The following is a 21071-nucleotide window of genomic DNA, read 5'->3' as shown; positions in this document are numbered from 1 at the left end:
AGCGAGCGTTACATTTGAAACAAATAAATATTTCGTTGTTCTACATGGTAAATCGGTCCCGTCGGTATTGGTGCACCACTGGCGGGGCTCGGCAGTAACCGGCTGGTACACAGAGAATGGAGGTCATGTCCATCCCAGACGCGGAGGAATGACACATACAGTCTACAAGTAAAGTCGCAGTTACAGAAACATAGTCAAAGCAATACAAGTCAATGAATACAAGTCAAATACGCAATCTCCATGGCCGGTTGCTGTCGTTATTTTGTTTTGCTTTTTATTAATTGTTGATCCATATTTTTATTTTCGAAGAGATTAAAGGTGGATTTCCACTGACGCGTATTCGTTCTTTAATACATTGTTTCTAAGTTTTTTCACGCACATAAACGCACTTAATGGCGATATTGGAAATCCACCTATAAAGTTTACATTTGAAAGTCGGCATAATAATATTTAAGTTCCTCTGTACCACGCATGCGTTGTTAAATAAGCTCTCTAAACCGACTTTAGAAGAACATTTTATAGGTAAAATGCTTGTCGTTATTTAAAGATCCATTGTACAGTTCTTTTAAAGTCGTTAATTCTCGAGTTTGGATGTTAGACATTTACCACAAGTGCGTGAGCGTTGCAAGTGAATCAAATAAATACTTTCGTTCCCATGTACATTTATCGGTTGCGTCGGTATTGGTCGACCGCTGGCGCAGCTCGGCAGTACACCGCGGGGAGGGAAAAGCTCCGTCATCCGAACTGAAGCCGGCCGGGGACTGTGCCGGCCAAGGGCGCCTGGCCGGGCGCCCTGTGGCCAGCACGGACCGGCCGGCTCTGAGTCGGAGTGACGGAGCGACCTCCAGGCGGATGCTGTCGTTATTTTCTTGTCTTTTGCTTTATTCCCTTTTTGTACCCGATGCTTTAGTCGTGTTATTCACAAAAAAATTGAAATAATCAACTACAAGGCCCCTCAGTAATGAAAATTTTCTGCATCGTAAGCAAAATTAGTCACCAGTCTCCGTTGACTTTCTCAGGGCAAATGTTCAAAATGGCTGTTGCGTGGCAAGTTGCAGTGTTAATGGTTTCTCCACGCTTGTTTGCGTATCCTGGAGTCCACTCTTAAACTTATATGAGGTACGACTGTTAAACTTTGATTGAGCTTTGCTTAGATATCCAGTTGTTTGTGGAAGAACTGTTGAACTATTCTTGTGCATCGAGCTTCAGTTCACGAGAACGAACTCTACTTGTATGAAGTTAATTTATCCGTACTATATTTATATAAGATCACCAGCACCAGCTTACCTGATAGTAATCAAATTTATTCATTCTGACTGCTGACTGAAAAGCTTCTCAAATATTTAACAGCCACATGTAAGATCAGTAGAGACAGTGCATTCATGCAACATTCTGAACAAGGTAATAGCTACTGTGTACAGTCGTTGGCAGTGGATCGTTTCCATTGTTGAGGCCTTTTGATTACATTGGTTGTGGTCACATCAAGACTATTAACTGAAGTTAAGATAGGGATAGCTTTATTGTTAGCTATTTCAGTAATGTGATCTATGAACTCCAGGTAGCACTCGTCTTACTACCCTGGACTTAATTATTAGTCAGCTGTGGGACTGCAGAATCATTCCTTTTATTGCATAAATTTATGTGGTGACTGCAGGAGCACAGGAGCAGTAGATTTGCGTTCAGAGGTTGCCAGGTATTCTGCAATTGCTCCGAACTCTATTCACTACTTATTCGGAAGAATGACCTTTTCTGCTACATGTAGGCACACCTAACTGTTTCTGATCCAGTGCCGGAGTCCTCTCTAATAAGGACCTCCATTTCACCTTCCAAGTCTACAGTTTTGACCCACTTTCCTGTTGAGTTTGTCCATCAGTGTCGTTGAGGAGTCTCAGCTTACCACCGACTGGAAAACAGCAAAATTAATCAACTTACACTGACAGTTTTTAGCTCAGTAACTAAAGGGTTCTAAAAGGTTGGTCAGTTGTAAACTTGAAGGTCTCATTTAGCTGTTATGCCGGCTGAGCATAACTATTAAGGGTTTTTTCTTCTTCTGATTTTTTTTCTCATGGCATTATTATTGATACTATCATGTAGGTTTTAATTTTTTTCACAAAGTGGACAGACAGTTTGGTTTTCATTACGTTTTCTGTCATATTCCAAGGTTTTCGCTGGTCCTGAAGACATATGTCAATTGCTCCAATTGTGGGACATTGTTGGTTTCTTGCCGCGAAAATGAATGATTTAAGATTTCGTACTCGTGAAAATAATGATTGTTTTCACTCATTTATTTTGATAGTTGGTCCAGCACTGTCACATTGTTTTAATTAATTTTAATTGTGGGCGGCAAACGCATTTCGGTGGGTTTCCGGGCTGGTGCCTTTTCGATTTTTTTTCCCTTGTGTGGCTGTCTCTTGCCTCCCGCATTTCCCAAATGCGTGCCCAAGAAAAAAACCTGCAGGCACCTGCAACGCAGTCTTTTTTAACCAGAGTTGGCTGTTTCATCATTGCTTGAGCAGCATCTTTAGTGTACGTATAGATTTGACAGTCCCATTCTGTTACTTGTCCCAGGGATAGGTTGGGGGGGGGGGGGTTATATCAAAGGAACAGGGGTGCTCATTAGAAAATCTGAATTCAACCTCTAAAGGGGTCCTAAAGGAGAGGAATCTGACCCCTAAAAGATACCGTTTTTCATGCCTGATCGACTTGATTGTCAGCACAGTATGACTGATTTTGTTGTTGTTGTTAATTTTACAACCCTTAACAAGACCTTGACAGATATATAAATGTTATATTATTATGTGTTTTGTACCTAGCACCCTAATCTAGACCAAAATCTGTAAATTTAATCCCTAAGCAAGTTGTGGAGCATCCCCCTTTTGTGCATTTTGGCATTTAACTGTACAATGTTCATACAGTTCATGTACATGTCTTATTCCTGTTGTTAACACATGTTAGAGCTTTTTACCCCTTTCTAACTTGCACTGTTGAATTGCTGGACAGTCCATGCCCTATGAATTCTAGCCTGTGAGTGCTTCTGTCATAATCATAACCTCTTGAAAGTTGCTTGTTTTCTACTGCTAAGTTTGAGAAATTTTATTTTATTTATTTGTCTCTAGTGATTTATGGTGAAAGAGATACATTGAGTTTCACAGTTCAGCTCAAGTTTCGGTTCGGTTCGGATTTCATGTATATTGTAATTGTCACGTTTGCCATTAAATATTCAGTTTATATCACATGTTTGCCTGGATTTTGCATCTGACTTAGTATTGCCTTTGAGAGCTCATTTCTGCAGCCAAGGAAAAGCCAGAGAAAGATGACTTGGTTTTGAAGGCAGAGTAATTCTGAATTTTTCAGCTGGGAATATTTTCAAGTATTGTAAGCTTTTGTCTTAGAATGTATAACATTACAGTGTGGGGGGACTTATAAAAATAGAAAATCAGTATGTAAGGGAGTAACACAGAGACAAAGAGCTCGAAATTTGGTCTATTTTGCTTATTGAACCACAGTCAAACCTCTTTAATACAGACACCAAAAGGGACAAGGGAGAGTATCTGTATTATGGAGGTGCCCATATAGCAGCTCTAGGTAGAGTTTCAGAATTTGTCATTTTTGGTCCACATAAACTGTCTGTAATAGAAAAGTGTTCGCCTGCAATGAGAGGTTCCAGTCTAAAACAATTTTGAACAAATGGGTTAAAAATAAATCTGAACGTGATTTAGAATGTGTTTCTGGTGAAGTTTTGCCAGTTGTTAAAAAGTTTTCTTAAGTTGGCTTCCATGTTACTAAAAATCACCATAAAACAACCTTGCATGTTCGGTGATGCACTACAATAAGAACTTTCGTGGAATATAATTATTTCGATTTGCCTGAGTCACTTTTTAAAACGGTTTATCTTTGTTTTGATATTTTGCTTGGGCAAAAATGTTATGGAATAACAAGCAGGTTAAAAAGAGTGAAATTCTAAAACTTGTGAGTTGTATATTTGTTGAAGATATATGTTGTAGCTCAAGTAAAACTTACAATTAAAAAAGAAACGTTTTTACAGGCAAAGGCGGAAGTGTTTCGTTGTCGTCACGCCATACAACTGTCTGTAAACCGTCACGCCTTCAACTGTCGGTGAAAATTAGATTAGAAATGTCACCATCATGATGCAAGGTATAATCCTGAAATTTTAATGTCGATGTCATTGTTTTGTTTAGTTTGTTTGGATTTTATTGGTTTGTTCTTAAGTTAATACGAAAATTAAGATAAACTTTTGAGCTGGTTTTTCTAATTAATAATTTGCTAAGCTCACTGCTGTCATGAATTTGCATCTTAACAAAGCTTGGCTTATTCTTTCTAGTGTTGTTTGTTTTGCATCGCTTTTGCCCTCCAGCCAGTGTATTAAGCCAGACGATTTTTGTAAATTCAAGGCCGCAGCAACCCATACAGCCAAGTATTGTTCACCCAGCCCACTCCAAACTTAACTTGAGAAGCTCAACTTAGGTTCTCACTTGATGTTCAGAGTTATCATTGACAACTATCACTCGCAAAGAAATACCACAGTTCCCTGCAGATCATGCTTCATATTTAGTGAAGGTTGTAATCAGATGAACGAAATTTGCAGTTATGTTTTAACTTTGAAAAACATCCAGATTGTTCACACACACGCATGCGCTTCACACGCATGCGCTTGAAACTTTTTCAAGCTGCTCAATTTTTGGGACGTCGGCTAATCGAATTTTTACTTCCAAAAACTTTGCATAAAATAAAACTGTTAATGGCCCTATATTTCGAGTAGCTTACTGCCTTGCTCGAAAAAGGAACAAAGCTGAATCTCCCACAAGTTACCGGATGTTGTTTGTGTCACTAATAAGTAGCCTGTGCTGCTACAAAGGATATGGTCACGTCAGGTGGAGTCCCACTGGCGTGACTCGGCAGTGTCTGGCTAACAACAGCACAGGGAGTAAGTCACGGCCCGCGTGCTGTGTAATTGCACTTGCGTTACATGTGGACACGCGAGGCTTAGAAATGACGCCAAAAAAAGTATAAAAAGTGGAAAAATAAAGAAAAAATAATATAAGCTGGTAAATAAGAAAAATACAAGAAAAAAGTATAAAAAAAATTAGAAAAGTGAAAAAAGCCAGGAGAAAAATCATAAAATAGGGGAAAAAATCTCCCACAGCCAACGCTGTCGTCGTTTTTCCTGTTCAGCAGTTTCATACTGTTTTATTTATGTCAGTATCTATTTTAGTTCACCAGTAATCCTAAAATATCAGTCAGGCGTAAAACTGAAACCTATCTTGAATTGCATTACATCATTAATAAATAAACATCGTACGTTTGGAATAATTATCATACAGTTAATCACATGTATTATTTTTTCCAGTGTGCAGTGAACTATCACCACATCAACTGAATTCCGTAAAATACACCAAAATCTGCATGGGAAGTAGATACTCACGTGGACACTGAGAAGCACTATGGAAAAGCAAACAGCATAAAGGAGAAGAATTCCAAAACTGGTGAGTTGAATCGTAAATAATGTCGAAGATAAAGCTCATTTGAAATTTAGAGACAAAGGCGGAGGAGGAAGTGTTTCGTTTTCGTCACGCCATGCAATCGTCACGCGGTACAACTGTCAGTGAAAATGGCAAATTTTAACATAATTAGCCAAGTATTACCCTTAAATCTGAGAATCCTGGTAACTTTAAGACGCTCTTTTTAGCAAGATGGATGTTTTTGTTTTTACCCAAGCTTAAAAGACTTAAGCTCAATACGAGTTGTTTTCATTGAGATGCGTGGGAATTTGTTTTTTCAAGATTGGCTTGTAGCTCAACGGTATACATGTACCTCTGTTAATCTTTCTTAAGAAAATATATAATTTTAAAATGAAGTTTTTTTCTCTAACCTCAAATATTCTCGAAGCGTTAATTACAGCACTTCACTTCTCTTTGAGAACTTCAAGTCTGTGAAATATTATTCTTGATTTTTCAAATGTCGCCAGTTCGTTTCGCCTGCAGTCGAAATGCAAATATAACAAATATATGCCGCCAGGATGGATGAGTGGAGTTTGGTTCTCATTAAAAGGATTCTTCAGAAAACCCTTGAGGGTAATATGACAAGAAAATGTTAAAAGCTAGAGATGACAACCTTATTCTCACTTAAATTCGCGATTTTTCGCAATTTTGAATATACTTGCGAAATATAGAATACGCGACTTCAGATTAAAATCGCGAAATTAATTGAATACGGTATGTAGTATCAATAAAATGATGAAATTCAATGTGCCTCATTGCAGTTATTCCAACATTCCTCAGCTTCATGTTTAGGAGTCTTTTGTTCTATTTTTTCCATCAGTTATCTTACACTGCATCACTCTCACTATCCGAACTATCCTCTGCAGCTAAGTTCTTCATAATCTCGTTTGTGCAGTCGAAGATGTACAGTGTGTTGTACCTATCGGGAATAAAGATTTTGGAATACCAAGTATGCTTTGTCATGTTTAGCTTGTTTTGTTTGCTGATTTTTGCGATGACGATCATATTAATTATATACATGTATGTTACTACAGTTCTGAGATCAAAGCTAGAAGAGAAAAAAATCGCGAAAATTAAAACACTCCAATTCTATCTTCCTCTCAAAATCGCGAAATGTGGCTCTTGATTTTTCACGAAATTTAGTGAGAATAAGGTAGTCATGACATGCTGTGCAAAAAAGTGGACTAAAACTTAATTACTAGTAAGATTAGGTCACAAACGCACTTTTAAAAACGTTGACTTAAAAGTCGGTCTTATGGGTAGATCTCTCTTAATAAATGTTTTCATCGAATATGTAAACCATGTTGTCATGTCAGAATGCACTAGTTTGCCTGAAGAAGTCTCTCTCACTAGTTTATACATGTAAATGTAGGCAGCATTTATCTATGGCCTAAACATATGAAAACACATTGCGCGTAGGCCACTTTGTCTTTGAAAGACAATAATGTCATTTGAAACTTATGCAAAACTTAGTTTAATATATTTTTGTAGCGTACATTGTAGCTATTGCATTTATTTTCTTAACATCTTTACATGTATATCAACTTTTTGGCCAAACACGTAACAACATCGTGCTACGACTTGAAAACGTTAGAGTAGCTAATTATTCAGGCAGTATGGGCAATGATTTTCGTCCTGAAACTATTGTCATCATAAACTGTGTCCTAAATGCTCCGTTGATGCTCATATCCATTATTGGCAACACTCTGGTGCTAGCTGCCATATTGAGAACTCCTTCGCTACATTCACCGTCCACTGTTTTCATATGTAGTCTGGCACTCTCAGACCTTCTCGTTGGACTAGTCGTTCAACCGGTTTATATCGCAAATGAACTCACAAATAATTTGCTGTACAAGGTAATGAACATCACATCCTTTTCTGCCATCGCTGTTTCGCTCTCTACAATGACAGCCATAAGTGTGGATCGGTTCTTGGCTCTTCATTATCATATGCGATATCCGAATTTAATGACTCCACGTCGAGCAATATATACCTCAGCAGTTCTTTGGTTCATAAGCTTCCTGTTATCATTGCTCTCCTTTTGGAACATGAATGTTTATTATTTTGCTGCAGCTATTAGCGTTGTCATTTGTCTGTTAGTTTCTACTGTTTGTTACATCAGAATCTATCGTATTGTTCGTCAGCATCAGCTACAGATTCAGGTTCAACAACAGGCTGTGGAAAGTTCAAATGCAGCGGAAAATAATCAGGGCATGCAGCGATCGAAAAAAAGTGCTATAAACACTTTTTTATATTACATTGTGATGATCCTGTGTTATATTCCGTTAATTATTTCTATGACAATGTTAGGTATTCCCCATATTCACCTGTCAAAGTCATGGACTCTAGCAGATACTGTGGTTTTTCTGAACTCGGCAATCAATCCAATTTTGTATTGCTGGCGTCTTCGCGAGCTTCGAACGGCAGTTGTAAAGGCAGCGAGGCAAATATTTTGCCAACAAGCAGAGGACAACTAACTTTAACATAGCGTTTTAGGGTTTTAACGTAGATTCTCTCCCTCGGAAACAAAAATTATATTGAGTGAAGAATATTATTCTACATGACACGAGCGTGGGACAAAGAAAAAATCTGAGTCCCTGACGGGAATTGAACCCATGGCCTCCCAGAATACCGGTTGGGCGCTCTAACCAACTGAGCTACGTGAGACTCGCTGTGAGCTAGGCCATTTACTAGGTTGATATGTGACACGCGTCCTGCATACTGCTAGGATCAGCAGGCAGTGAGGCAAATATTATGCCAACAAACAGAGGACAACTAACTTTAAAAGGGCTTTGTCACGGATTTTTCCAGATTTCTGAACAGCCAAAATTTATATTTGTGTCGTAGGAAACCTAAAAATAATGGTCCCTTTAAAAAAAAATGCTTTATCAGAGCACTGAAACTGTTAACAAGCATCTTTGGCTACAGATGGCTCGGATGGAAACGGATTGCAATTTGAAAAATTAAGGCTAAACTTTTCAAGTTGTCTACGCGTCTACAAAAAATAGATATTTATAGCCGTAGCTTGATTTTTTATCCACAAATTAACGTTATATTTTCCCTCAGATGTTCAAAGATAATGTTTTCTTTATGGGTTAAGTTGCCTACCGCAAATTTTAGAACAATTTAGATCAAAAATCTACGCAATCCCCGTGGCGTAGCCCCTTAAACATAGCGTTTTAGGGTTTTCACGTAGATTCTCTCCCTCGGAAACTAAAATTATATTTATCAAAGTTGTTGACGATCTTCTCTGAACCTTTTTAAAAGCAGGTAACAGTTTTGTAGTCAAACTTTTTTACAAAACTGTTAACTGCCTTCACTGGATTAAACAGGTCTTGCCTTGTGTCAGCTGACATCCATTTCGTGTTCCCATTTCCTTCAGCTAATAAAAATCAAATGGGGCTGCACAAAATAGCGATATCGTGTAAGCCAGATTTTAATGAACATATAACTAAGATGGAAATAAATGTTTAATAAACGAACAAACTCACTTGAAAACAACTTAAAAAAAAAACAATGTTACCAGCAGACTATATCGACTATATTAAATTTTGTTTTCCTTCAGAGTGGGAGGGGCTACTTAAATTAACGCGTATTAAATTTGACCGAGACAAATTTTAGCGAGAACTAAGTTTGGCGTTTTTCGCCCAACTCGCTAAAATTGCTAAAATTTGTAGCCGCTAACAATAGTAACCTTAAGGTATAACCCATTATAAAAAAGAAAAGTGAAAAAAGTCGGGAAAAAGCCATAGCTAAAAATAAAAACACCCACAGCGGTGTCGTTGTCGTTTTTCCTGTTCAGCATGTTTCATACTGTTTTGTTTATCTTTAATTACTTTACTCCAGCAGTCATTTGGTTTTCACTTTAGTTGATTTTATTTGCCAGACATGAAACCAGTAAGACTGATGATAAAAGTGGCTAATATACTCATTAGTGGCTGTCTACAACTTTCCCTGGGCGGAGTGAAAGGGGTCGATTTTTTATTTCCTAAAAAGGCACACTTACAGTATTTACCTCGGTTTGCTTTCCTCGGGTGATAATGTGTTTGGTTAAGTTTTGCGGTTTTGCTGAAACGAAAATATCAGTCATGCAGAAAACTGAAACCTGTGTTGAATCGCATTACATTATTTCCCCTTCACTCTCCCTTCTTCCCCCCCCCCCCCCTCCCCCCCCGCGCGCGCCTATTAGCACCTTTGGTTTCGATAATGATTACTAAGGTTACTTTTGCGCTGATCAGTAATAAAAAAAACAGCACCGTTTAAAATAATTAGCATACAGTTGATCACATTTATTATTTGACTTTCAGTGTTCGGTGAACTATCACCACATCAACAGACTTCCGTAAAATGCACCGAAATCTGCATGGGAAGTAGATACTCACGTGGACACAAGTACTATGGAAAAACAAACAGCATAAAGGAGTAGAATTCCAAAATTGGTGAGTTGAATCGCAAATAATGTTGAAGAAAATTTAAGCCATTATCAACGGCGAAGGCGGAAGTGTTTCGTTTTCGTCACGCCATGCAACCGTCACGCGGTACAACTGTCAGTGAAAATGGCAAATTTTACCTTCTTTATTCAAGTATTACCTTCAAACTTGAGAATGCCACGGACTTAGTTTCGTTTCTGGTTTGTGCCTAAGCTGGCAAGTTGGTCTTTCGATGATCTGTTGCCTTGAAAAGCTCGCTTCTGCCGTGAATTTAAATAGAAATGGCTGAGAAAACAAAACTCGACGTATTGTACTTAGTGTTGTTTGTTTTTTTGCCCTCCGGTCAGTGTTTCCAGCCAAGAACATATCTTTATTAAATGAAGCTATTTTAATGCAAATTCAAGGCTGCAGTGACTTATTTTAGTTGCCGATTATACTCAGTTTTCATGTAGCCAACCTTCGTTCTTGATTGAACGTCGCGGGTAAAGACAAAAATGCTGATCATTCAAACCTGTCTAATCTTATCAAGCACAATAACAGTTGTCATTTGAAGTTCAAACTCGTGCCATATCATGTTAAATTGGAAAACATTCAAATTGTCCATTCACGCATGCGTATCCGAATTTTTCAAGCGTTTCGTCTTCGGGGACGTAAGTGAAATAAAATTTGAGGCTCAGAGACTTCCAAGGTTATAAACTTGTTATATGCGCATGCTTTACGAGTTGTTTGCTGCCTTTTCACGAGTATTGAATAAAATAGTATCTCCCACAAGTTAGCAAATGTCGTGTGCGTCACTAATAAATAGTATGTGCTTCCACAGACGATACAGTTGCGTTAGTGGTATGCTTAGTAGATTAACCATGGCCTATCCACTGACATGCCCACCAACGTGACTCGGCGGCGTCCGTAGGCCATGGCGGACGCTTCCGTTATTTTTCCTGAGTGTGCAGCAGCACTTTCATACTGCTTTGTTTATTTTAATTTATTTTAATTTTCCGTGACTTGTTACGAAATCAGTTAGACGCTAGTTAGCACTCTTAAAGGATATCACTTAAAGGTCGATATCACTTAAAGGAAGCGTGTTTAAGAAAATAGCAAAACCGTTGTTTTATCGAATAAAACAAACTGTTTATCAGTAGAGGGTCTGGCGTCAGTTTAGTCGTATTTAATTAAATGAAGGTTCATAAAAAATAGCGCCTTGTGGTCTGGAACGTTAACAGGGAAAGGTTTGCCAAAAACCGCACTGGTTGCTCCAACTGGACCCTTACGCACCGTCAATCTTAGTGTAATATTTTTCTTCACATGAAAATTCCAGTAGTTGCCTTTAAATTAAGGTGTACCGTAAAACTCCGGTTGTAAGACCCCCTGTTATAGGCCAATCTACCTGGAAACAAAGTCATACATCCGGTTATAAGTCTTCCCCCCGATATAAGCCCCCTCTGCTGGATGACATTACGTTGCTCGTTCCGAAACGTTTCTTTTTATTCCACCTTTAAGCTTCCCCGGATTTAAGCGCCTCTGTTTATAACCCAACCCAAAACCCCTTACGAAGTTGTATAAGCCCAGGGCTTATAAATTCTTGTTGCTGATTGGTAATAACTTTTCTTTCTTAATTTTAGCTTTGAAAAAGAATGCAGTTATGGCTGAATTTCCGATCTCACCATCCGGCGTGGAAAACACCGTGGGTTCCGTCACGTATACCTAAGCAGCAAAACATAATGTCAAATTTTGGTTTTGAAACACTGACAATAAAATAGAAAAGAAATATATGAGAGATGCAAATGCGGCCACACTACTGAAACCTGAAAGCGGGAGTCGAACCCACGACATTTGCGTTGCCAGTGCAATGCTCTACCACTGAGCTATCAAAGCCACATGAGAGCGGTTGTATATGGGTTAGCCCTTTATGCTTTGATAGCTCAGTGGTAGAGCATTGCACTGGCAACGCAAAGGTCGTGGGTTCGACTTCCGCTCAGAGCCTGAACATTTTTTTCAGGTTTCAGTAGTATGGCCGCATTTGCATCTCTCATATATTTATTTCATTGCTACTGCTGGACACATGAGCCTATTTTTTTTTAAATAAAAGCTTGTATGTATAAAACAATATAGTAAGAACAATTTCACACTACAAGTATTCTCAATTCTTCCACTTTGGTTCCAGACGCACGCCGTGATGGTTTTAACGCGTCAGTACAAGAAACGAGGAAAGAAAATCTCTTGGACCAAGGGCCTAGCGCCCAGTACTGCCTGTTTCTCTTTGTTTAAATCCAGGACTCCAAATAACTGAAAACGACACATCAAAAGCCCGCCGGGCCAAACGAGGAAGAGAGTTGACTCTCATGAGAGTTTTCGTCAACTGTTTTCGACTATCATCAACTCTCACGAAAACTTTTCAGCACGTTCAAAGTCGATGAGAGCGCATAAGAGTCGGTGAGAGTGCATGAGAGTTTCAGGCCAAACGAGAGTGACAGTTTTAACACTCATCAACTCTCATCCTCGTTTGGCCCGGGCTTAATAAAGCTTCCAGTAGGATATTACGATATGTCACTCTCCATCCTACCCCCTGAACAGTTTACCGTGCGTTCTACACGCTATCCACCTTCTTGCCAGGCTTTCTCTCCTCTCGCCTAAACCAGAGAGCTCAAGGGACGGGAGGAGAGAAAGACTAGGATCGAAGTTGAGGCCATTTTCGAGTCAAACCTGCTTCACCAACCATCATGTTCTCTATAGCTCGGCAATCTTTTTATATATATAATATATATTAATAAAGGGGTTTTGTTTTATCCATCAGTCATGTCTGACAAATCCCTAGCGGAGTTAACATTCGCCGGGTTGTCCTGTAACATTTTGCCCCAACCAACTTGCCAGTGTGACAAGACACGTTCTTGTCCCCATAGCCCTTTTCGTTTCTCTTTGCCAGCAGGGCCTTGGCATGAGAAACGAAGGACTCCAGCTCTGGCTGGAGACACATGATTTCCAGTCTAGATTCTAGGACTTCCGTTCTTCATGTATGCAATCGTGATGTTTCTATATACTGTGCGTGAGAGTTATGGTGTTTTTGGCTTCCGTTCAAAATTTCTTTGTTTCAAACAGCCAATCAAAAATTTCGAATCACTTCAAAACTTCTATGTCTCCAAAGTCCTGCCGGCTAGGGGCCATGGTAACAAGAATGGACAAGGCAGCCCGTGTGGCGAAGTTTCGGTGGGGTCCAGGTGATAACCTGTTTTTTCCGGATCATATGATCAGTCGGGGAATGTCACGCTATAGATACGTCACACGTTCAGGGCATAAATGACCCCGGGATAAATGATGACACAAACTGAGACTACTAATCTGTAAATTTCCAATTTTAATCCACCAATTTTATTTGCTTTGGCTTTTTATTTGACATTTCTTGCAACGTCTCCACTGCACGTCAAATTGAGTTTAATATGCGAATAAAACTCACTTTTATCACAATACTTACAATATTTACATTTCTCCATCATCTTAAATCCATAATAATCTCATGTTGATATCTTGCGGTTCTCTTGAGTCATATTCCATACGAAAACCATAAAATATTAATTCATTTCTTGCTGTTTAATATTGCTAGAATAATGTTTCTTTTGTTTTCGATCAGCCTCAAGGAGGTATTTTCATTAAATTCATATTTCATACTGATTTTTTAAATTGATATTTTCGTACACAAATGCGGCACAACCTTATATAGTAAAAAAAAATGCTGAATTGAATAATTCAATAAGACAGCGCATTTGTCACGAGAACCTCCCAACAATCATGCAAATTTTGTAAATTACTTGATGCTTTTAAAGTTATGTACAGTACAGCTGTACAGCTTTCACCTGTAAATAAAAGTTCGTGTATTTTCCAGCACGGATTGTGAAATATTTGCTAACAATTTTATACATCAGACATGTGAGATTAATCCGAATAAACCGAACTCGAACTCAAGGATGTTTCAAGATGTTCGCTGCTGCTTCCCCGACCAAGATGAAATTGATCCAGTAACCACTCCAGCCGAACTTTATCATCGCTCAGTTTTCTCTCGTACTGTCCTTTTAAAATCCTCTTAAGATCTTTCTTTTCGTTTGTGAACTTATTCTCGATTTCAAGCCTGTCTCGGTCGAATTTCAACTGCAGAGTTTGCATTTCTAATGAGTAACATTTCTCAAGCTGTTCTTTCTGGTATTTCAGCACAGATATGTCGTGCTCATATCCTTGAATTTCCGACTCGAATTTCATTTTCTCTTGTTGAAGTATTCGACGAAATTCCGACTCAAATTTTCGTCTGATGTCTTCTTTCTCCTTGCGAAATGTCTCCTCCATATCCGATTTTTCGCTCTTAAAAATGTTCATCAAATCGTTCTTTTGCTTCTTGAACCTTTGCTCCATGTCAATGATTTCAGACGCGAACTGGTGCTCCAATTGTTTGTGTTTATTAGCGTAGTGAGAATGCATTTTACTCTTTTCCTGGTTGAGTGATTTCAACAAGTCTTCTCTGTCGACGCTCAACTCGGCGTCTAAGAGTCCTTTAAAGTGCATATCCACCTCAGGCTGTTCATGATTGTATACAGTCTCGAGAAACGCGTTTTCCTCGAGGTAAATATTTTCCAGGTCACCCAGACCTTGAGACAGAGTTCGCTTCAATTCTTTCTCCACATCTTCGATGCGTTCCAGTTCTTTGCGAATCTTGGCCTCCGTTTCCGTCTTTTCAGCTCTGAAGCTTTCGTCTTTCTGCCTGAGAATTTTCTCATAACTATGTTTCATCTCCTTCTTTTCTTTATTAAAATTCTCCAAGAGGTTTTCCTTTTCTCGCTCCCATGATTTTATCAACGCGGACTTCTCGTCATCGAACGACAGTTTCAAAACATGTTTCGACTCCTGAAACTCAAGACGAATATTATCTTTCTCCTTCGAAAACATCTGTCGCATTTCTTCTTTCTCGCACTCGAACGCTTTTCTCATGTTTTCCTTCTCCGCTTCGAAAGCTAAACGCATTTCGTTTTTCTCATCTTCGTGGGCGCGTTCGATAATTTCTCTCTCTTGAAGAAATCCTCGAACGATTTCCGCTTTCTCCTCGAGTAACTGCCTCTCTTCGTCTGATACGTCGAAGAAAGAGAGATTTTCTTCCGAAGTCCTCGACGAGTCGCTCTCCATGGCGCAAAGTTTGAACTACAAACACAGAATTCACGAATCTAACTTGAAATCAAAGCGTATTTCACGGCGGTAGAGCTCAAACCGCGTCAGTGATCCTTGATCGAGACATTTTATGGTTGATCGATAAACCGACACCCTGCGTGCGCACTTTGTCTAACCGCGATTCCTGTTAAATGGGCTGTCACTTCTTGAACGTCAAGAGATATTCCTTTCCATGTTTTTAACAGCCAAGAATGACACAAGAACCGTTCAGTTTCGCTTCACGCTTAGCTGAGTTCAAGAAATCAGTGTTCTGTAGAACCTAAAGACAAACAGAGCCAAGCTTCGTTTCAATGGCTTTAGAAAAACACTGTCGCTTGAAAAAATCTGCATATAAATCAATATAATGCTATCTGGAACTAAACTAATTACCCTGCGTTTGACGGAGAAATATCTTGGCTCAAAAACCACCTGGCGAGGGATAATCGCAACTAATTGATTCTACACTGGTGGAGACATATTTCAAGCTAATTTGAAAAGCGGCATTTATTCATAAGAAACACCATTAAATATTGCCTTGGGTGAATTATCGCCCGATAATAAACAGCTCTGTTTAGATTTATTAGCTCTCTTTGAAAGACAGCGTAAATCTGATACAAAATAACCTCTTCTCCCAAAGTTGACCTCGGCTAGACATGAAACAATCACTCAATTTCGAGCCTTTCTTTTCGCCAGAAACGTATTTTCCATTCTCAAACTCAGTGTCAAGCATTTTTTTCTAATTAAAAGAAATTAATTTTTGTACCCTGAAATTGGCAGGTACCCGGAAAGGCTTATCGTCGCGCCCTGCCAAAAACCTAGTTTCGAAAGAGACATTGTTTTGAAAACAAACTATATTTTTTAGCTCGTTGAGTGATTCGGAAACATAAACGCACCCACGCGCCTCCTGTGACGTCATGATCCTTACTAAAAACAGTTCTGCGGGCTATCCAAAATTACCACAAGTTCTAAAAGTACTTTTGCGGATGAAATTTGTAGTCCATTAAGGGCTGTCGTATAATTAGCCATAATTTATGCATAGGTTGCCTGTCGAGAGAAAAACCAAAACAAAATAATCACTATTTAAAAACATTCTTCACAATTAAAAATTGCGAGCAATTCCGTTATGCGTGGCTACAGACTATATCGAGACATATATGGTATTTTTTTCAACGATTCCTCATATGATATGCACCAAAACAGTACAGGAACTACATAACAGAAAGCATTTATACGAGAATACATGGATGGTTTAAGACTGTCAACAATTTTTGGAGAAAACTGGCCTGCGTTCAAAGATGAACATTAATGATAATTTCAAACAGAAATTAGTCAAAACTTCGCTAACTAACTAATAAATGATTGCAGAGGCTCGTAAATAGGGCAGGCTGATTTTGCAATGCCGGATTAAGTTCGATAGAATGTTTAAAAGACGAATAGCCGTAACATTTCTTGTGAAAGCAGACCTAAAATTATTATAAATTTTTAAAGACGAATGTATCCAATGTTTAAAATATTACTAATGTGGTTCAACTCTGCGTAGAATGTGTTAGTTCAAGGGAAAGGAATGTTCAATTTGTGTTTATCAGTCCATTGATCCATAAGTTACCTCGCAAGCACAGTGTGTAGTTAACTTGTAAACAAAAATATTTTTTGGAGCCCAGTGAACTGTATTTTGTCTAGAAGAATGCGACATCGAGTAAGGGGTGGGGCGTTGCCTTATCTTTGCTAGCGGCTTAAAATCATTAAACAAGTTGTCAGTTAAAACTTGACATGAGAGTTATAACCTGAGCTGGAACGTAAACAGCTGGCCAGACTATCTTATAATCTCTCTGCAAAACTATCTGGCTGCAGTCAGTAAAAGCGAGCTTATGTATCGATTTGAAGCGAAAAAACGCGTTAAAACACTTTGTCTCGGGCCTCCTTATTTTTTACTCGTGAATTCATAATGAACGAGTATAGTGGGGAGGTTGAGCCATCCGTCCATCCTTCCATCCATGTGTTGTAAACATTATGCAAATTAGGTATGCTCAAGGGCGCTTTCTAAATTTCTTTTCCCTCGGCTGTGAATAAAAATACAGCTTTACAAAGGTATCAGTTCAAAGAAATAAGTGTAGAAAATACTTCACCCCTGTAAATGAGAAACAATCGTTTCCCAAACGATGAAATATTGCCTTTTCTTTAATAATCGCGATCATTCGGAAACGATGACCAGTGACTTTATGTATTTAAAAGACTGGGAAGGTTAGTGCACGACACAATTTATTAAAGAATAATCAGTAAAAGAGTAACGAAACTCTATACAAGACAGATATGTATATAATATCCGTGGAAAAGAAATAAGAAGAAAAAAAGAATTTTAGCTACAGGGTATGATAGTTGACCCCGTGTCACACGCTTTAGAATGCAGAGCTGTACCACTGAGCCATCGGTTTACTAGGCGATTAATGTTGTGAAAAAAGTAATTCTTATACCTAAGCGACCTGTTATGTGTTCACCCTCTTTTAATAAAGTTGATTATTATTATTAATCCCTATAATGAATATTTCCCATCGATAGTATACTGTTCAAAGGAACGATTCAAATATATCTAACGCATTCACGAGTAGGTCATAGACCTCTTTGATTTTAGAACGGTTTTCATATAGGTGGCAAAGTAATACATCGATTCGCGAAAAAAACGGAAGTTGCGCGGAAACGAGGCTAAGTGGCCCTCAAAACAACATGGCGTCCGTGTCGGCGAGCGAAGGTTCAGAAAATTCGGAAAAGAAAAGGAAAAAATACGGACATAGATGCTGTGCTGCGGCCAAATGCAACAATAGGAGTGATAATCGGCCTGAGTTATCTTTTCATGCCTTTCCGGAAAGACCTGAAAACTAAAAAAGAGTGGGAACTTCGCATGCGAAGAGCAGACGCTTCCTTCAAGAATGTTGATCAGAAATTTTGTTGCTCCGAACATTTCCTTCCTACCGACTTTAAAGTTGGTCTTACAGGCCAAAGAAGAAACCTAAAACAAGGATCCATCCCCTCTATATTTGACTGGGCACCAGTAAAGGTAAGCCTGAGAGAAGAACGTTTAAGAAAACGGACTAAACCTACCCATCGTGCACAGACCGAAGAAGCAAAACATTCAATGCCAAAAAGTGTACAAAAGCGTGATTCGCCGATGCTTTTAAAGGAGTCACTTGTAGATTGCAAACCAGCGAAGTGCTTTGGTCCTCTAAACATTGACGAGTTTGTGGAGAGCTTGAAAACTGAGATTGAGCATTTAACTACAGGCTCGATTTCCAGCCGCTTTTCGGGAAAATGAGCCCGCGCTCCTCCCCCCGAAAGCAGGAGGAACAAAGACCGGACTCGAGGAGGCGGCGGAAATCGAGCCTAGCATTTAACTGGATTGAACTGTTTGCTTTTGCGTTACTACGTCCTCTGATTGGTTCAAAAAACTGGCGCCACCTAGTCAACTTATCAGGTGCGACGCGACACTCGCATTTTCCCGCGCTTGGCGCAGGCTACGTGCTTTATTTGCTTGTTCTCTCATTGGTTCATTGTATTGTTTTTGTTTGTTGTGATTGGCCACTGTGATTGCTTTGCTTTCGCGTTTTCGACACTCAAATAATAAATGACAAAGGAACCGCTCTTTCTTGAATTGTAAATGCACTAGTCCTAAAAACAAAGCAAAACCAATATATTTTCACTTTACTGTGAAAAAGCAGTTCTAATACAGTGATACTTATGACTGATTATGTAATACATGATAAGTGAACAATAAAATGAATTTCGGCTTTGTTAACAAGATTATTATGTGGTCTGCTGATAAGATATCGTCAAATTCTTTTACAACTGCGATGCGGTATCTTTAACTGCCCTGACTTTCCTATCGACTTTTGTGTCCAGTCTTTGAAAGGTTTCCTTATTTAAATCTTTCCAGACGAAAATTTAGATTTTAAATTTTAGTCTGAGTCCAGGGCTTTTGAGCATTGATAATTTTACGTTGAAGTTCCAGCTTTAAATTCTGTCGTAGTTCATCTTCTTTTCGCTTGTAACTGAGTTCCAATGCGTTTTTCTCCCCTTCGAATATTTTGGCCAGTTCATCTTTCTGGACCCTCAAGCTATCGAGCCCTTCCTTTAGTCCGTCTATGCTCTGAAGCAGGTACGCTCGCTCGTACGCGTACCTCGCTTGACATTCTTCGTCTACGAGTTTCCTCACAGCGAGTTTCTCCCGTTCAAATCTCTGTGTCATCTCAGCTTTCTCCCTTTCAAACGACTTTAACAAAACCTCTTCCTGTTTGCGCAGCACAGTCATAAGTTCTTCACAGTCAAGGATAGAATTTTCATTACAGCCGTTTTTCACTTCCGCTACACCATTTTCGGTTTCTCTTGGTTTGGTGCCCAGTTCCTTCTCGTACCCACACTGACCCATACGTTGGACATGTCTAGTGAAAAGATCGAAGGATTTTCTCAAATCGCGAAGTTCGCTCCAAAAGAAATCCTTTTCTTCCGTGAGGACCCGAATGAGCTCGTCCTTGGCTTTAATAATCTCATTATACTCATTTCTGAGCTTAATTTCTAGGTTGCTTTTCTCTTCAATAAATTCCTTCTCCATTTCTTCACGCTCTAGTTGAAACTCGTCCTCAAACTCCTCCAGTTGTTCACGAAAAATGTCATCGAATTCGGTTTGACACGACGTTTCTTTTGTGGCTCCAACTTTTTCGACATTCCCAGTTTTTTCATCACTTCTTTTGACTTCCTGGTGATTTTGGAAATCCTCGACTTCAGTGAAATCTTTTTTGCCGGATTTGCAATTACTTTCTTCGCGTTCCATTGTGTTTTTCAGGCAATTTTCCTCTGTTGCAACTCCAAGGGAGGCACGATATATAAAACGAAAATCTGCCAGAGAATTATTTAGTACTCACAAGAAAATCTGCCAACGCTAAACTCTTCTGACTTACATTGTGTAAATCTACGACTTTCTTTGCGAACAAGATACAGATTTTTTATCGGAATTCACAGCAAAGCTCTCGCTAATTAAACTGTGCCAATTATTGCAAATACGGCAGGTGATAAACTTACTTTGTTTACAGACAAGACTCGAAGCTCTTCGTAGCCTTTTGTGTAAAATAGAAAATACCTGTATAATTGAAAAGGTAATTTGCGTAATGACATAGCTTTGCTTGGCAACCCCGAAGCTTCAATAAAATCCCTGTTATAAAATTTTCATGAAGTTTAGTTTGCCAAGCCGATCTTTTTATTTCTTATTCTTTGTTCGGAAACATTATTTGGTCATCCAACGGATCAGACGTCGCCACCAATGTACCCGCCATAATGGGGACTTCACAGGGAACAATCCTTGCACTTTTCTCACCAATTCTTCGCAATAAATTACAAAACAAAACGAGTATTTGTGTATAGTTAATTAGGCCACGGGCCAATTTTAATTATTTTTGTCTGAAATACTCTGAATAAATGAATAATCAAGTACTTCTGTGGTTTTCACTTTTTCGCCAACTCGTTTATTATCTCATGGAACTGCTTAGTATACGCTTAAGGTGTCAGTTTCTAGCGAATTATCAACTTGAAAACTATTCGTCGGTTACTCAGACACTTAATATAGTTTAAGCTGACTCTACTGTCATTAAGTCTTCTTGTTCATGTGAGCGTTGTAGGGCATAAGAAGAAATTATTAATAATAAACACCCGAAAGGCTGTTTTCATTAATTTCAACTAAAATATTCGAAAAGTGAAACCGCAAAGAGTTTGCGATATTAGAATATAATCCACCGACGAAGTCGACGAGTCACCGAGTCACGGACAAGGCGTAAAGATAGAAACGATTGATCGTAATTGAACTTTATCATAATTTGCGGCAGTCTGTTACTTTTCTGGTTGCAATCAACGATATGAAAATATCTTCTGCAAACAGTTTTAATCGATTGCGATGAGTTGG

General features: G+C 38.9%; 3 protein-coding genes and 1 long non-coding RNA gene across 7 annotated transcripts; 2 read left to right on the top strand and 2 right to left on the bottom strand.

The window, feature by feature from the left end:
• Nucleotides 1-674: 674 nt before the first annotated feature.
• Nucleotides 675-12024, top strand: LOC144644275 (uncharacterized). 4 transcript variants are annotated; one of them, XR_013569082.1, is made up of 5 exons: nucleotides 675-1119; nucleotides 1763-1972; nucleotides 5369-5504; nucleotides 9827-9958; nucleotides 11569-12024. It is a non-coding gene; the product is annotated as an uncharacterized LOC144644275 (long non-coding RNA). The 4 variants fall into 4 exon arrangements; XR_013569081.1 differs by lacking the exon at nucleotides 1763-1972 and adding an exon at nucleotides 1596-1693; XR_013569080.1 differs by lacking the exon at nucleotides 1763-1972.
• On the top strand, nucleotides 6654-8080 carry LOC144643435 (melanocyte-stimulating hormone receptor-like). Its single transcript, XM_078502692.1, has one exon. The coding sequence runs from the start codon at nucleotides 7136-7138 to the stop codon at nucleotides 7994-7996; it is 861 nt and encodes a 286-aa protein (XP_078358818.1). The 5' UTR covers nucleotides 6654-7135; the 3' UTR covers nucleotides 7997-8080.
• A 1089-nt stretch (nucleotides 12025-13113) lies between the features above and the next one.
• LOC144643019 (uncharacterized) lies at nucleotides 13114-15947 on the bottom strand. Its single transcript, XM_078502136.1, has one exon. The coding sequence runs from the start codon at nucleotides 15107-15109 to the stop codon at nucleotides 13874-13876; it is 1236 nt and encodes a 411-aa protein (XP_078358262.1). The 5' UTR covers nucleotides 15110-15947; the 3' UTR covers nucleotides 13114-13873.
• Nucleotides 15948-18811: 2864 nt separating this feature from the next.
• Nucleotides 18812-20189, bottom strand: LOC144643401 (uncharacterized). The gene has a single exon (XM_078502632.1). The coding sequence runs from the start codon at nucleotides 19947-19949 to the stop codon at nucleotides 19071-19073; it is 879 nt and encodes a 292-aa protein (XP_078358758.1). The 5' UTR covers nucleotides 19950-20189; the 3' UTR covers nucleotides 18812-19070.
• Between the last annotated feature and the right edge of the window lie 882 nt (nucleotides 20190-21071).

Source organism: Oculina patagonica, chromosome 1 (assembly GCF_052425735.1).
Source record: "Oculina patagonica isolate OP01 chromosome 1, crgOcupat, whole genome shotgun sequence".
NCBI classification, from domain to species: domain Eukaryota; kingdom Metazoa; phylum Cnidaria; class Anthozoa; order Scleractinia; family Oculinidae; genus Oculina; species Oculina patagonica.
This window is presented reverse-complemented; position numbering and strand designations above follow the sequence as displayed.

Bases quoted from the DNA above. Each gene is read 5' to 3' on its own strand.
- LOC144643435 (XM_078502692.1), top strand. From the start codon at position 7,136: ATGGGCAATGATTTTCGTCCTGAAACTATTGTCATCATAAACTGTGTC.
- LOC144643019 (XM_078502136.1), bottom strand. From the start codon at position 15,109: ATGGAGAGCGACTCGTCGAGGACTTCGGAAGAAAATCTCTCTTTCTTC.
- LOC144643401 (XM_078502632.1), bottom strand. From the start codon at position 19,949: ATGGAACGCGAAGAAAGTAATTGCAAATCCGGCAAAAAAGATTTCACT.